General features: G+C 42.3%; 1 protein-coding gene across 6 annotated transcripts in view; it reads left to right on the top strand.

The window, feature by feature from the left end:
- The window catches only part of NFIA (nuclear factor I A), a 395,772-nt gene that overhangs the window by 310,443 nt on the left and 68,785 nt on the right, over positions 1–16,544 (top strand). For all 6 annotated transcript variants that reach the window (XM_021097780.1, XM_021097779.1, XM_021097784.1 and 3 more), the window contains exon 7: positions 3,026–3,154. In XM_021097780.1, the coding sequence (XP_020953439.1) occupies positions 3,026–3,154 (129 nt within the window). The remainder of the gene's footprint in view (positions 1–3,025; positions 3,155–16,544) is intronic.

The following is a 16,544-nucleotide window of genomic DNA, read 5'->3' as shown; positions in this document are numbered from 1 at the left end:
AAATACATTTGAATTAAAGTTTTAATTCATTAAGAGAAGGCCAGTCAGTCATTAATCTGTGTAGTAATTGTGTAATGGTTGTGCATAGCTATTTAGTAAAATAAATTTTAATAAGGAGTTTATTTTTAAAGGAACGTCCAGAAACCAAATTTGATTTCAAAAATAAAAGCCAAGATGAATGTTGTCTGGCTTTGAACATAAAGCCATTGACCAGCATTTTGAAACTTTATTTGGTCAGTTAAGTATATGAAGCAAATTAACCAAGATGTACTTTAGGCATGTGGGAAAATATTAAAGCGTATAGTAAGGAAACATGCGAAATACGAGTCTTTACAAATTGAAAATACAAAGTAATTTTGAAATCCATGATAGTGCTGGATTCATATTACTTGGCTGTGATAAATTTAGAAGATTATACAGAGATTGGCTTGCTCTTCTTATACGCAGACAGTATTTCTTCTCTTTAACCCTTTCAAAGAGAGTTTGAATTTTGATCCTTTTGAACCCCTTTACCGACTTGGTCATTTTGATGCTTAATGTCTAAATTAACTTCCACTTCCCCTTTGAACGTGTGAGTAGTGGTTTTAAATCATGTCAGCATTCCTGCAATATTTAGAATGGTATGGGTTGGAAAACATGAACTTTTCAAAGAAATGACCACTTTTCCTTGAGTCCAGCCTTTTGGTTTCTTTAATAGGTTAGTTCAAAGACTAATCAATTCCATCATCTGAAAAAAATTCTGCCGTCTTAAAAGTTTTGACATTTTCATTCTCTATTCTATTTCTGTTGGATGACACATAGTTCAGGCATTTAACTGAGTTTAAATCAAGGGACTAGTTGGAAGCCTAAACATTTGCGCAGAAGAGGTTTGAATGAATTGGAAGATTTGTTTACATTTTGAAGCTTTTTATTTCTTTCCTTTCATCTTTTAACTTGAAATCTCTTCTCTGATATAATTACATGATAGCACCTTAAGTCCAAAATCTCGCTTCATTCTAAAGACGTTAGGACACGGGCCTGGTGTGACTCTTATTACCGATTCAGTGAGCAAACAAATACAGCTAAAGTCACTTAGTGACTCGTTTCTAATTTTCATCGTGTGGATATTCATCTAGAATGGATCTGAGGTAGATTTGTCAAGTGTGAGTGAAATCACACACCACTTCATTCTTCATTTTGTCTGACTAAGCAGATGTGCTTACTGTTTGCAATTTGTTTCTTTCCTGGGGTCAAAACCCCAAGTTTTGCTCTGTCCAGGCATCTATTAGTAAAGCCACACATAAAGCCAAAAACTATACAAGTGGTTTATGTATCTTTTCAGGCTGCTTGGTATGTTGAACCCTTTGTTAGGTATCCTGGAAATAGAGGGGGGCAAAGCAGACTTGGTCTCTGTCCTTCTAGAATCTGTAGTTACACTTAAAGATTGTCTTGTAGAATCATAAGACATGTTAGCTATAGGCCAAACTAAATTTCTGAACAGATCTATACCAATAAAATGCTTAGACTAGTACATGGTACTTAGCAACTACTTGATAATAGTTTCTTACTAATATCATTATTATTTTTCTTATTATTTTATTATTATTTTTCCTTTTTCAGTTCACCCAGATAATTCTCTGGTCATAGGCAGGACGTGACACGTGTAGATAAGTATAAGTAAAATGAGATTTGTTTCTTTCGACATGAAGTCAGATCAATTTTGTGCTGCAAATTTAAGAGAGCCCCAATTTGTCCCGTGATGTGAAGACTAGGAGTCATTTCCTTTATTTTTATTTCCAGGTTTTCATCGTTTTAACTGGCACCCTACCAAACTGGTAGATGCCTCTAGTTGTGTGTATCAGCGTTGTTGCCGAGAACATTACAAATGCAGTAATTACAAGGGACCATTTTCCCATGATTTTCTTCCCAAAGCATACCCTATGCTGGAAATGCTATGAAACCTTTAGATATAGTAAGAGTACTATTTTTAAAAACAAGCTTTTATTTTCTTAACATAAAAATAATAAATGTTCATCAAAAATAAAGCAGGTAAGCAGAAAGAGGCAATGAAAATCACTTGAATCCAACATGCAGAGAGAACTACTGTCATAGTGTCTGCATATCTCTTTCCAGTTCTTTCTCTGTACATAGAAGTACATGTTGGGAGTTCCCGTCATGGCGCAATGGAAACAAATCCGACTAGGAACCATGAGGTTGTGGGTTCAATCCCTGGCCTCGCTTGGTGGCTTAAGGATCCGGCACTGCTGTGAACTGTGGTGTAGGTCGCAGACATGGCTCAGATCTGGCATGGCTCTGGCTCTGGCGTAGGCCGGCAGCAACAGCTCCGATCAGACCCCTAGCCTGAGAACCTCCATATGCCGTGGCTGCGGCCCTGAGAGGACAAAAGACAAAAAAAAAAAAAAAAAAAAAAAAGTACATTTTAAAATGGTATCACAGTGTAATATCCTGTTTTGAAATTGCTTTCCATGTCTTTATTCCATTTCATTGAATATCTTTCCATTGTCATTATTCTTTTATAGTAATTTTTCCTTGGATTATACCTTATTTAATTATTTAAGTTTTATTTTTTAACTTTTACCTTTTTTTCTATTGTAAATTATTCATTGGGTATGCAGCTGAGTTACCATTGTTGAGGGTTTTCTAAGTGTTAAAACAGCAAACTGGCAAGATGAGATGATTGCGGATGAAGTATGCTTCTATTACCTTCTTCACAAAGGGTCCCAGAGGCCCCAGGCCCATGCAGCAGCTTTCAGAAAACGTGGGGAAAGTGGCACTCTATAATGAGAGAGGATCAGTGCCCCCGACAGTGGACTGTGATTTAGGAGAGTCTGTCAGAAGCAACCATATGCTGCTGTCAGGGGACTGTTCTGTCACCTGTTTGTTCCCATGACACGTTCATACCAAATCAAAACACATTTTCCATTCACAGGTAGATTTTTAAATTCTTTTAAGGGTTATCTTGTAGGTTGCATAAGCTGTTGTGCCATGAATTACAGTGTGCTTATCAACCCATCCTTCCTGCCAGGAATGCCATCTCCAACCACACTGAAGAAGTCGGAGAAGTCTGGTTTCAGCAGCCCCTCCCCTTCGCAGACCTCCTCCCTGGGAACGGCATTCACACAGCATCACCGACCTGTCATTACAGGACCCAGAGGTGAGCTGCTCCACAGGCACCCTTGGTTGTGCTTAGCCCATGACCTTGAGACCACAGTAGCAAAAAGAGAGAATGAGGACTCCCCCGGAGTGCTCCTGAAGGCAGTGAGTGTTCCTCTTTCTTCTCCTTGGGGACTGCTTTGGAATTGTAGGGACCTAAGAGATGTGGCATCAGCCCTGATCTTTACCTGTTTCTTTGCTGGAGGGTTGTTGCAAAGAGGTGGGAGGGAATTTGAATGAAACCAAAATCAAATCTGTCCCACAGGTCATACCAGAGTGACACACGTGCGTGGGTGGGTGCGTGTGCGTGTGCGTGTGCGTGTGTGTGTGTGTGTGTTAGGTGAGTTTATTTTTGTGAATTACCTGTTTTCAAGCAACAGCTTATTTTCATTCTCTCATTCCTGCTGGTTCCCTTTCTTTGAAACCTGATTTCAGCATGTGTCATTTTGCGTTGAGGTTGTTTGCGTTGATGAGCCATCTCCATTCACTCCTTTTGAAGTTGTAGATAGTTTGTCTGGTTTTCATTGCCATGTTTTCATTATTTTTGTCTCTGGTGCCTTTAAGTTTATTATTAAAATGTGTCCACAAGAAATATGATTTGTATTGCACATTAAAGACAAGCCTTAAACCTCAAGAGAATGTCAGCAAATCACTTAACTTGAACTTATTAATGCAAGATGAAAATATTTATTAGTTTGTTTATGAAACTCCCATAGTAGGAGCATGAGTAATTGTAACCATGTTTGCCTCTTCCATCGGATTTTCATGTAGGTAGGTTTGTGATCTACCAGCTGGTATCATAAAACACCCTAGGAAGTTATGGTCTCTTGTCTACTTTGACATACGCCTGGGGAAACTGATATTTCTTGCATTAATCTCAATGGTAGTCCCACAAATCTGAATCCCTTTATGAATACTCTGTGTGCACCTCAGGGAAATAGGACAGTTGAGAGGGCTGGCCAGTGCACATGTGCAGAAATCAGTGAAGACAATAAGTATGCTGACTTTTGTGTGAAGCAGTTTCTCTGACCACAATTATGAAAAGTCACTTGCTCCATCTTTAAACATAATGTGATCACTGATGGAATTTTCTCAAGACCCCTAGTTATTTTTATGTGTGAGAGTATGTGTGGTACAATCAGAGAAGCTATATATGTATTTTTTCTAATTTGAAAACTTTGTATCTAAATGGGATTATATGGGAGTTCCCATCGTGGCTCAGTGGTTAGCAAACCCAACTAGTATCCATGAGGATGCAGGTTCGATCCCTGGCCTCGCTCGGTGGGTTAAGGATCCCGCATTGCTGTGGCTGTGGTGTAGACCGCAGCTGCAGCTCCAATTCCACCCCTAGCCTGGGAACTTCATATGCCACAGGTGTGCCCCTAAGAAATAAAAGAAAACAAATGGGATTATATGGTCCCAGAATGAGTCTCTTTGGATGGGGCTGGATGATGATATAATCCCCATTGTCAAGATCCATTAAGCACTGAAACTGTAGAGTTAAAAGATATGATGCCCTTTTTGTCAGAAGATTTTTGGTCTTAGGGAGATAAGGCCTGTGATGTTTCTCATCTTTTTATGGCCAGGTTAACATATTCCAAATGCTAAAGGAACGTTAAAAGCAGACATTTCTGCCAGAGCTCAGAGGAGGGAACTATGGAGTTTCCTTCCTCCATTCACCAAGGATTTGCTGTCACTACAGACACTGGAAATTCAGTGGATCCTGTCCTTATAGAGCATATAGTGCAGTACATGAAAATAAGCGTGTAGAAGATGAGGTGCAGTGCACTGTCATCTCTCACTTTATATCAGAGAAAGAGACATCGAAGTGTAGATAATGTTCAAGTCAGATCTTTTGTGTGTGTGTGTGTGTGTGTCTTTTGTCTTTTTAGGGCTGCACCCACAGCATAGGGAGGTTCCCAGGCTAGGGGTGAAATTGGAGCTGCAGGTGCTGGTCTACACCAGAGCCACAGCAATGCCGGGGTCCTTAACCCACTGAATGAGGCCAGGGATCGAACCCCCAATCTCATAGATACTAGTTGGGTTCGTTAACCACTGAGCCACAGTGGGAACTCCCTCAAGTCAGATTTATTTATTTACTTATTTATTTTGTCTTTTTAGGGCCGCACCCGCGGCATATGGAGGTCCCCAGGCTAGGGGTCCAATCGGAGCTTTAGCCACCAGCCTACACTACAGCCACAGCAACGTAGGATCCAAGCCACGTCTGTGACCTACACCACAGCTCAGCAGCGGATCCTTAACCCACTGAGCGAGGCCAGGAATCGAACCCGCAACCTCATGGTTCCTAGTCAGATTCGTTAGCCATTGAGCCACGATGGGAACTCCTCAAGTCAGATTTAAAAGTCTGCTTACATAAGTGGAGGGCAAAGGAACAACTCATGATGCAGCAGGGCCATAAGGATTGGGCCTCATAATTTCCTGGTAATCAGGATGGTTGGTTAAGCTGTTTCTTTTCACTTACCTTCTGAATTTTTTTAATGTCCTCATCAATAAATGGGAACAAGACTACTGTTGAATGAAGTTTTTCTCCCAACTTCATATGCTTATACAGAAATTACAATAAGACAATATTTGTAGAGACTTTTTTGAGGAGCATAAAGCATTGTGCATATGTTATCATTTATTCCGTAATGCTGAGTGCCTTCCATGTGTCTTGCCTTAAAACCATAGTTCTAGAAACTATCAAAACGATTCTATACTTACCTGGGAGTGCCATGATTGGGAGCTTCCTCACGCTAAACAAAGAATTATATTTGCTAAAATGACTCACACTGGCTCAAACCGGGGGCACCTTCGTAGCCTACAGCACAGTGAGTTTTGATCTCCTATTCATACTCATGGAATTGTTGATAAGGAACAGGAAAAGATGCCCAATTTAAGAATTATGGGGGAGTTCCCATTGTGGTGCAGTGGAAATTAATCCGACTAGTATCCATGAGGATATGGATTCCATCCCTGGCCTCGCTCAGTGGGTTAAGGATCTGGTGTTGCCGTGAGCTGTGGGGTAGGTCACAGATGTGGCTTGGATCCCACATTGCTGTGGCTGTGGTGTAGGCCAGCTCCGATTCTGATTTGACCCCTGGCCTGGGAACTTCCACGTGCTATGGGTTCAGGCCTAAAAAGAAAAAAAAAAAAATACAGAATTCTAAAAAGTCTTTTTTTTTCACTAGAATTCAGGATGATTCCCAGCATCCTCAGTCCTCCTTTGGGGGAAATTGGCTCAGGTACCCTTTCTCATTGCAGTCTGCCCCCCTCAGTGGTCTCGTGAAGGGAGGTGGTGTAGTTGAGATGAAATACTTGACTGACATCTTTGTGGTCAGAATCCCAGAGTTGAAAGAGGCTAACATAAGACACTCTTGGGCTAAGACCTTTTTAAAGGTTGAGATTCAGGCACTTGTTATTCAAGACATGCAAGCTGCAGGTATCGTATTCCCTCGTATTCTTCTCAGAACTAGTTGGCAAACTAATCCTTGGAATGGCATCACATCTGGGATGAAGAGTTGATGTTTGAGGAAGATGAGGCCAGATTTGAAGAGGGAGAGTCTTTTGGAGGGAGCCAGTGCGGAATAAATGTGACATGTGTACATACAGGAGAATCTCACACGTTGTTTTTATCATAAGGAGTTACCACAATCTGAAACGGTAAATCGTTAGAGAATCCAGACAGGCAATCAGCCTTGAAAAGGCTGGAAAAAGAGAAAGGTGTGTCCTTTATCTGGATCCTGGGGCACTGGGAACGCTGTTTACTGCACACTTGTTCAGTCACATGGCATAATCACCTCTGGGTAGCACTCAGGTTGCAAGACTCTGCTGCCTTCCTTAAAATTTCTTAAAATCTTACCTTGATGAGACAAGTACCAATTAGTATCACGATTGCTGTGTAACAAAGTTCGGTGCCTGGGCCAGAAGTGGTCCTCCCCCCACCCCACCCCACACAGCAGGGATCAAACCCGAACTATAGCAGCAACCTGTTAATGATGCTGGATCCTTAATCCACCGTGCCACCAGGGAACTCCCCCAGAGATGGTATTTTAACAGAGCTAGAGCAAAGCAAGATCACCTCCCTGGGGCAAAAAAAAAAAAAGCCCTATTTTTCACTGCAAAAATTAGCTATGTTTGGAAATTTGGTTGCCACCTTTTACAAAGGAAACCTCTCTTTGATGATGGAAAAGCTGAGGCAGAAAAAGAAGGTCTTGAAGGGATTGGAAACGTGTAAAGGAAAAGTGTAGGGGATCGAACAGACTGGGATTTGAGTCCTGTCCCCGCCACTTTTACCAACTGCGTGAACCTGGCACACAGCTTTCATTCTCCGAGCCACGGATTCCTCATCTATGAATGGAAGATCCTAATCCCGACTTCAAGAGAATGGTATCCTCGAAGGAGTAGAGGCAATCTGTATTCGCCGTCAGTAGCACAGTGCAGGAAAAGGGTGCACACTCAGGTCATGCAAACGATTTAATCCCCCATTTTCATCCAGGGCTCGAAAGTCTCATGCTGTGCTACTGCCGTTGCCTGTCTAAACGTTGCCCGTCCCAAGACCAGCTCAGGCACCACTTTCTACGTGAGGCCTGCTCAGCTCTTCTCAGGCCGCCGTCGTCTCACACTCCTCAGGCTCTGGGACCCCTTAGGATCTGCACATTCTGCCACCCACTTGGTCCTGCTTTTTTGTTGTTGTTGTTGTTTGTTTTTTGTTTTTGTCTTTTTAGGGCCGCACTCATGGCACATGGAAGTTCCCAGGCTAGGGGTCAAATCAGAGCTATAGCTGCCAGCCTACGCCAAAGCCACGGCAACGTGGGATCCGAGCGGAGTCTGTGACCTACACCACAGCTCGCAGCAGCAAGGATCCTTAAACCACTCAGCAAGACCAGGGATCCAACCTGCGTCCTCATGGATTCTAGTCAGATTCGCTTCCATTGAGCCACAACGGGAACTCCCAGTCATGCTTTGTTCATTAATGTCCATGTCTTGTCCTTCTTCTAGAACGAAACCTCTGAGAGGTAGGGTCTCTAATATACACTTTGGGGTATCTTCCTTGTGTCTCACCCAGGGGGTTTTATGGCAAATGTTGCTTGAATCAGTAAAAAATGCTCACATTTCACATAAAGCGGCGCAGGAGACATTCATCTCCTCCCTGAAACTGACAGGTTGCCATTGCTTCAGAAGAACTAAGGGTGATCTATATATGATCATTTATATATACATATATAACATAATATATATGATATATGTAATATATATATGTATATATAATATAGAATCATATATATATTACAATCACTGTGCACTTCAAGCTGAGCGATTGGGCTTTCCAAAACTTTCTTTTACCAGTACTTAAAATTTCAACCATGATAAAGTATTTAACCATGACAGTCAATGACAGTCGATCTTATCCACAATAATGGGAAAAAATATTTTTTTCTTCCTCTGCCTTTTTAAGAATTGTAGGTTTGGAGTTCCCATCGTGGCTCAGTGGAAACAAATCTGACTAGCATCCATGAGGACGCAGGTTCTATCCCTGGCCTTGCTCAGTGGGTTAAGGATCCAGTGCTGCCGTGAGCTGTGGTGTTGTAGGCCAGCAGCTACAGCTCCAATTCGACCCTTGGCCTGGGAACCTTCCTATGCCAAGGGTACGGCCCTAAAAAGACAAAAAAGGGGGGGGGCATTGTAGGTTTGCCTGATGATTTAAAGGGGATTAACTCCTCTTGAAAATTATTTGGAGTACTCATCAGTGGTATTTTAAATTTTCTTGAAAAGTTTGTCTTATTGAAACTTATGTTTCTGTCCAAAGTCTTTGCTGTTTTCAAAAATGAGATAATGGATGATACTTAATTTAAAAGCTCAGCACTAGGTAACACAGCTCTGTGCTTTAGGAATCGGGAAGCAGGGAAGAGCCTGAACTATACACATTGTGAGACAGAGGTGGAGAGGAATTGGCAAACAAGCACTGAGTGAGCTTCATCTAGGGTTACAGAATTTGAGATTTGTGCTCTGGGAAATCTTCCAGTTTAATTCATTCCCTGTATCCACTAAGAAGGAGTTTGGTTGTAAGTAACTGAAAATCTGACTAAGGAAGGAGGGGGTATTTTTCTTTTATAAAAACAAATACATGATTTAGGACTGTCGTGGTGTCATCTAAGTGCCATCAAGGAGTAAGATTTCTTCTCTTATCCATGCGTTAGTGGGTTGTTCTCATCCTCACGTTGTGACTTCATGGTCACAACATAGCCGCTGCGCTGCTGCCATACATCTGCATTCCAAGCAGAAAGAAGGGAAAGGACGAGGGTAAAAAGTGCCTGCCAGCTCATTCTGCCACCTTCTTTAGAATCTTATGCAGCATGATCGGAACTATGCCACATGATCATCTCTAGCTTCAAGGGAGACGGGAAAATCTAGGTTTTTTTAAGATGAGCATATAGCCACTCTGTGTAAAATTAGGATTAAGTAGGTAAATAAGGGAGAAATATGTTGGCTAGCAGTCAGTAGCATAGTTCTCTGTTAACTTTTACAAATGCCAAATCTGAGCTGGCAAAAGCCAAGACTAAAAATCTAGTATCTCAGTGCTGTGCTTTTTTCACCAGATCAACAGTTTCTACTTTTTTCTCCTCCACTGGGAGAAATCAACTGCATTTATTTAAACAATGAGTTTATTCTCACGGTTTTTATTAGTCAAGGACATGACATAGCCATTTAGATTTTTTGATAAGCATGACATAACCCATGTTATTACACTGAGGTTTTTTGGGTTTTTTTTAATAGCCATAAACACATCCGTTGACCTTTTTTAATGAGCCCATGAATCCTTGCTGCTAGTAAATCCAGGGTTTCTGGTAGGTGTGAGTTCTCTTCAAAGACAACTTTTGGGGTTAGTTTGACTTTTTTTTTTTTAATATTGAAATTAGCTTGTAATTCCCATTCCTGTCTAGAGGCCCATTAATTGTTTCCACAAGTATTTGTCAAGCACTTACAGTGTACAGGGTGCTCTGCTGTTTGCTGACTAGAGTGAACAAGATAAGCTTGGATTCTGGCCTCAGTGTGCTTGCTTCCTGTGGATGGCAGACCAGAAAGCTAGCAGTAATATCTGTGATGGGGAAACTCGGGGTGCTGTCAGGGCCCGGGGCATCCTGAGACAGAACTCTCATGGCATTTGGCACTGAGCAAGTCCAAACAAGCATGACTTACCCCCCATTCTCAAACAGAGTACTTTCTAGTTGTAAGCATGCAAAGCAACAGCAAACAGTCATGCTTTGAGATAGATAAGTGCTGAGGAATCCAGACATACAAAATGGGAGTGCAAGGCTAGAGCCCCACTTCTTTATGGGTCAAAAAATATACATACATGAAGACCTCAAATTGCCCTGATTCTGAACACATGTGTAAGATGTATTAAAACAATAACTATATAAACCAAAGCTATATTGTGCAGCTTTCGAAGAATCCTGCCGGTTTCTGTTTGGACTTGCTCTGTAAACCTCTCTAAGTCCATGATTCTCAAAGCCCAAACAGGGATCCTGCTCTTAGCGATGAAACATGTGAGGGTCTGAAGTTAACAATATCTCCCAGTTCGGCCAAGAAAAATACACTGCAGAGAATTATGAGAATTAAGATAACTTTCCAGGAAGCTGAGGTCACCAGGAAAGGTTGGAAGAGTGTAGATTCACAGACAATACTAGAGGAGGAAGGAAGAAGAGGTAACATAGGAAGGCAGCAGTTATCACTAGATGGCAGGGCCTGTGAAAGCAGGGACCAGGTCTTTATTTTTCTCCCTGATATCCTGTATCCCTCAGCCTCACGCCTGGCGTAAGGAAAGCATTCACTAATACTTGTGGAATAAATGAATGAGCAACATGGATTTGATTGAAGACAAACAAAGGTTAGGAATAATAGGGAGTTCATTCCATACCCCAAGTGTGATAATAATATGGTATTCAGATATTCAGCATTTGGGGAATGGTGCTTAAGCACTCATTATACATTTGGTTGATTTTACTTTATTTAATTATTTATTTATTTATTTGCTGCAACTAGGGCATGTGGAAGTTCTGGGGCCAGGGATCGAACCGAGCTGCTATTGCCACCTGCATCACAGCTGTGGCAACGCCAGATCTTCACCCACTGCGCCACACAGGAGCTTCCTGCTTGATTTGAATTAAGCGCTTCTACTTTGATGGGCCTTAAGAGAAATGCTGAGCTCAGAGTGATTTGATCCCCTTTTTATGGAATATTTGCTGTGCAATTATACATTTTTCTGTTGAAACTAAGGGCGCTGCAGAAGAAGTAGTCCCTGGTACCTCATTGCTGTCATAACCATGGCACCTTCCTCGGCATGGGCCCCAGACCTAAGTAGTAGGGTCGTTTAGCTTTCTTGTATCGTATTGGCAAACTTCTTTGCCTCTTAGGAAAGCTTTCTAACTTAGTGGCAGAACATGCTAGTTCTCCTTTCAAGGAAGCCGAATCTAATTTGTCTCCTGGTTTAGTGCAATTGAATTATCTCAGGAAAATGAGAAGCAGTTAAGTACCTGTTGCTAACAAGGTACTGAAATAATCTGCCAGCAGACGTAAGGTGTTTCTTTATCATTGGACTGTGTCATTTGAGAAAACATTACGTTGTCTTTATAATCAGCATTGCCAGAACTGACTCTCAAACCTTACAAGGGCCAGCTCTGAGGGGCACTAAAAAGAGAACAAGAGGGCTTGTGAACGCTGGTCAAGGTTTGCTCAAGTGCCGGTACCCAGCCTGATGGGCAACCTTGTCGATAGAACTTGAAGGAACTGGGTGGTAAAGAGGAAAATCAGCTTTTGAGCAAAGGCCCTTCAAGTCCCAGTTCAGGAAATTATTAGATTCATTAGCCAGATACTTAGAACCAGCTATTACTGCCCAGCCAAAGGAAAAACCAGTGCCAGCAAATGTTTTAAAACTACAACTAAACAAAAGTCAGGAAGCGTGTAATTAAAACTGTACCTTTATTGTATTGTAAAGAGTTTCACTGTGACATGGAAAATATTTAAAGGAGAAGGCTGTTTAGCTTAATTTGTCTGCAAGTGCCCGGCTTAGTGGAGAAGTATCCTAAATTAACTGTAAGGCCACCCACCGAGTGAGCCTCATAAAGGGCCACGGCTGCTCAGCTTGGTTTTGTGTAACCGTTCAATAATTACTAGATAAATGCATAACTAAAAGCTCTATTACACTAATAATTTGTACTGAGATAGATGTGTGGGACACCCTGCTGGGTTAATTTGTCATCTCCGCAGCAAACTTCTAAAGAGAGCTCTTCTGCAGTGAAATCTGTTCCTGTGTTGTCCCAAGGAGGACAGGTTAGAGCATTAAGACCAATTGGCTCCTTAATCTCTTAAAGAGGCAAAATGCCTCCAGGATGAGCGCCTGAGAAGAGAGTAAGGTGATTGGTGATTAACCACACAGACCCTGATTTAAACTCATCTGGACAAAAGGAGCTGCTCTCCCTTGAATTCCTTGCCCCTTTCTCCCTCCAAATCTTGCATCTCTCCATCTCTCCCTCCTTTTCATCCACTCTCCCTCCCTGCCTCCTTCCACACACCCCCGTAAATCCACAGATGCAGACACAGTGAAGGCAGTGGTTCTGAGCAAGATTTCCTTGAAATCCTGTCAATGATAAGCCTTCTGAGCATCACTTGTACCCTAAATCACATGATCAGATAAATCCTGAGCAGGTCTTTCCGGTTTAGCCTAATATAATGGTGATGCCATGTTTCAATTTATTCTTTATTTCCTTTTTTCAGAGTAGAATAAAAAGTGTTGGACTTGTATCTTCTCTTTATGTGGGATGTTTTCTTCTCTAACACACACACACACACACACCACACCACACCACACCACACCACATCACACACTTGCTGTTTTTGATATGAGGCTCACATTCAAGCTTCAGTGCAGGATTTTCAACCTCCCCTATTGACAGAACCATAAATCATGTTAAAGTTAAGTGAATTACTGCAGCATGGAACTGTACCCTTAACAATGTTTATGGAGTATCAGCTTATCATCCACGTAGGCAGAGGGGGGTGAGCACTGCTACCCGAAATGGGAACATACAGTCCTGTTAACGTGGCTGCAGTATCACAGCGAGTCGCCCTTTTTTGCTGCATCCTTTGCATTGTTGAAACTAGTGTAGGTAACCACTCTCATGTACAGGACGTTACTTTAAATGTTTATTTCCGCAGTAAATTTACATCTGCCGTATCTTTGAGTTAAATGGCAGTTGTTTCCCCCACCCAACCCCCACCAAACAATTCATTTTTCTTATGTACAAAGCACATGTGAGGAACGTCAGAGTTGCCAGGTTGTATTACAGTAATAAGGGACCTGTGAGGAAAATATCATGAAAGGGAATAAACTATTTGACCTCTGAAAAAAGAATTCCGATGGGAGCAGCAGAGTGCAGTGAAAAGAGCCTGAGCTGTGGAGTCAGCCAGAATAGAGTTCAAATCCTGGCTGGCCACTTGGGATCTACATAAGCTCCTGCGAGTCACCTGTCCTCTACTGGCCCATTTTCCCAGCTGTACAAATCATTGAGGTGTTACTAGGAGGAAGAAGCCAACTGAGATCTGGAAAGGGCCATGCGTGTGATTAGTATGTTACTAAATGTCAGTTGTCTCAGATTGCCCCTGTCCCCATATCTTTGTTTTCTTTTTATGTGGCTCCCTTGAAAGGATTCTTGCTTCCCTCATTCCCATCTCTAGTTCTCTTTCATCTGTTCTTGTGGGTCCAGGAGTGTGTGTTTCTCCTCACTTACAGCCTTAAAGAGATGAGCCCTCCCAATGGCCCCATCCGTCACTCTTGTATAGTTGGAAGAGCAGGGAGTGGGTCCCTTCTGTTGGTATGAAATATGAATTTGGAAAACCTTGGTATCCCTGCAGGCTATCTAGATCTTCCTGAATCCCCAAATTCCTAATACTGTAATAAGAGTTATCGAATTGTTGCATACCTCATACTGAACAGAGGATGTGTTAATAAGCGCCCTTTCAAGTGAAACATTCTTACATGTGAAAGAACCCCTCTGGTCTCTCCAAAAGAAAATAATGGATTGGTCCACATAACTAATAAGCCTAAGGGTTTATGGCTTCAGGTAGAGCTGGATCCAGATGCTCAAGTGATAACTTCGGAAATCTGTAACTTTATCTTCCTCAGCTCTGCTGCCCTCTGTGTGAATCTCATTCTTAGGCTAAATCTTCTCAGATCATGGCACTACTGATGGGAGCCGCTCCAGGCTTAATTCCCATCAATTTAACAATTCTAAGGGAAAGATAACAGCTTTTTCACAATAGATCTAGAGAAAGTCCTACTCCTGGATGCTGATGTCTCTGACTGGCTTGATTTGGGTCATTTTCTTACTTTAAAAAACAATGAGGTGCCACCTCACACCAGTCAAAATGTCCATCATTACTAAGTCTACAAATAGCAAATGCTGGAGAGGGTGTGGAGAAAAGGGAACCCTCCTGCACTGTTGGTGGGAATGTAAATTGGTACAACCACTTTGGAAAACAGTATGGAGGGGAGTTCCTGTTTTGGCTCAGCGGTAACAAATCCAACTAGTATCCATGAGGAGGATGTGGGTTGGCGTTGCTGTGGTTGTGTCACAGGCTGGCAGCTACAGCTCCCATTCGACCCCTAGACTGGGAACTCGTATGCTGCAGGTGCAGCCCTAAAAAGCAAAAAGAAGAAGAAGAAGAAAAAGAAAACAGTATGGCAGTTCCTCAGAAAACTAAATATAGAACTACCACATGATCCAGTAATCCCACTCCTGGGCATATGTTTGGAAAAAACTTTCATTGAAAAAGATACACGCAACCCTATGTTCTTTGCAGCATAACTCACAATAGCCAAGACATGGAAACAACCTAAATGTCCATTGACAGATGACTGGATCAAGAAGCTATGGTACATATGCACAGTGAAATACTACTCAGCCATAAAAAGAACAAATTATGCTATTTGCAGCAGCATGGATGGAACTAGAGATTCTCATGCAGTAGAGATTCTCATTACTAAATGCAGTAAGTCAGAAAGAGAAAGACAAATACAATATGATATCCCTTATATCTGGAATCTAATATATGGCACAAATGAACCTGTCTACACTAAAGAAAGAAACTCATGAACATGGACAACAGACTTGTGGTTGGCAAGAGGGAGAGAGGGGGTGGGATGGACTGGGAGTTTGGCGTTAGTAGATGCAATGAGATCCTGCTGTATAGCACAGAGAACTATATCTAATCACTTGTGATGGAATATGATGGAGGATAATGTGAGAAAAAGAATATATATATGTGTGTGTGTATATATATATATATATGCATATGTATAACTGTGTCACTTTGCTGTACAGCAGAAATTGCCAGTACATTATAAGTCAATTATAATAAAAATTAAAAAAAAAATCTTTAGGGAGATCCCGTTGTGGCTCAGAGAAACAAATTTGACTAGTATCTATGAGGATGTAGGTTCGATCCCTGGCCTTGCTCAGTGGGTTAAGGATCTGGTGTTGCTGTGATCTGTGGTGTAGGTCGCAGATATAGCTCAGGTCCCGCATTTCTGTGGCTGTGGTGTAGGCCAGTAGCTGCAGCTCTGATTTGACCCCTAGCCTGGGAACTTCCATATGCTGAAAGTGCAGCCCTAAAAAAGCCAACCAAAAAAAAAAAAAAAAAAAAACTTTCTGGGAGTTCCCTAGCAGCACAGCAGTTTAAGGATCTTGCATTGTTACTGCAGTGGCTCAGGTCACAGCCATGTGGGTTTGATCCCTGGCCCCGGACACTTCCATTTGTCTCAAGTGTGGCCAGAAAAAAAAAAAAAAGTCTTAATGTTTAAAAGATAACAAGGAGTGGCTGGCTGCCATGGCAGACAGCAGCCCTGCAGGAAGTGAATCATTGGCAGCCCTGGCCACCCTAGGCATCTACTTTCAGATCCCCTGGGGTTGCAAGCAGAGCTAGGTGACACAGATGACGAGAGCCCAGTGAGGTGCCAAAGGAAGGTCACGGTCAAGTAAGACCACCAGGAGCCATAGAAGGGCCTCAGCCTAGAGGAGTGGGTCCTAGAGCAGCTACTTTCCCCTACGACTGCCAGGAAGAGGAAAAGCCAGAGTTGGAGACTGCCGTGGCTGAACTCCTGGACATGAAGAGCAGTGATACCCAGGCTGCCAGGGTCAAGGATCTGCTGGTCGACTGTTACAAACCCACTGATGCTCTCACCTCTGGCCTGCTGGACAAGATCCAGGGATGCAGTAGCTGAGCACACTCAGAAGAAGTAAGGGTCCTTTACCCATGGGACAGTCGCTGCCCTCTGACCATGAAGCAACAACAGTACTGGGGGGTCCTGCGGCCAGACGGGGGTCCTGATC

The sequence above is a fragment of the Sus scrofa genome, chromosome 6 (genome assembly GCF_000003025.6).
Source record: "Sus scrofa isolate TJ Tabasco breed Duroc chromosome 6, Sscrofa11.1, whole genome shotgun sequence".
Lineage (NCBI taxonomy): Eukaryota > Metazoa > Chordata > Mammalia > Artiodactyla > Suidae > Sus > Sus scrofa.
Note: the sequence above shows the minus strand (reverse complement) of the source record. Positions and strands in the feature narration are given on the sequence as shown.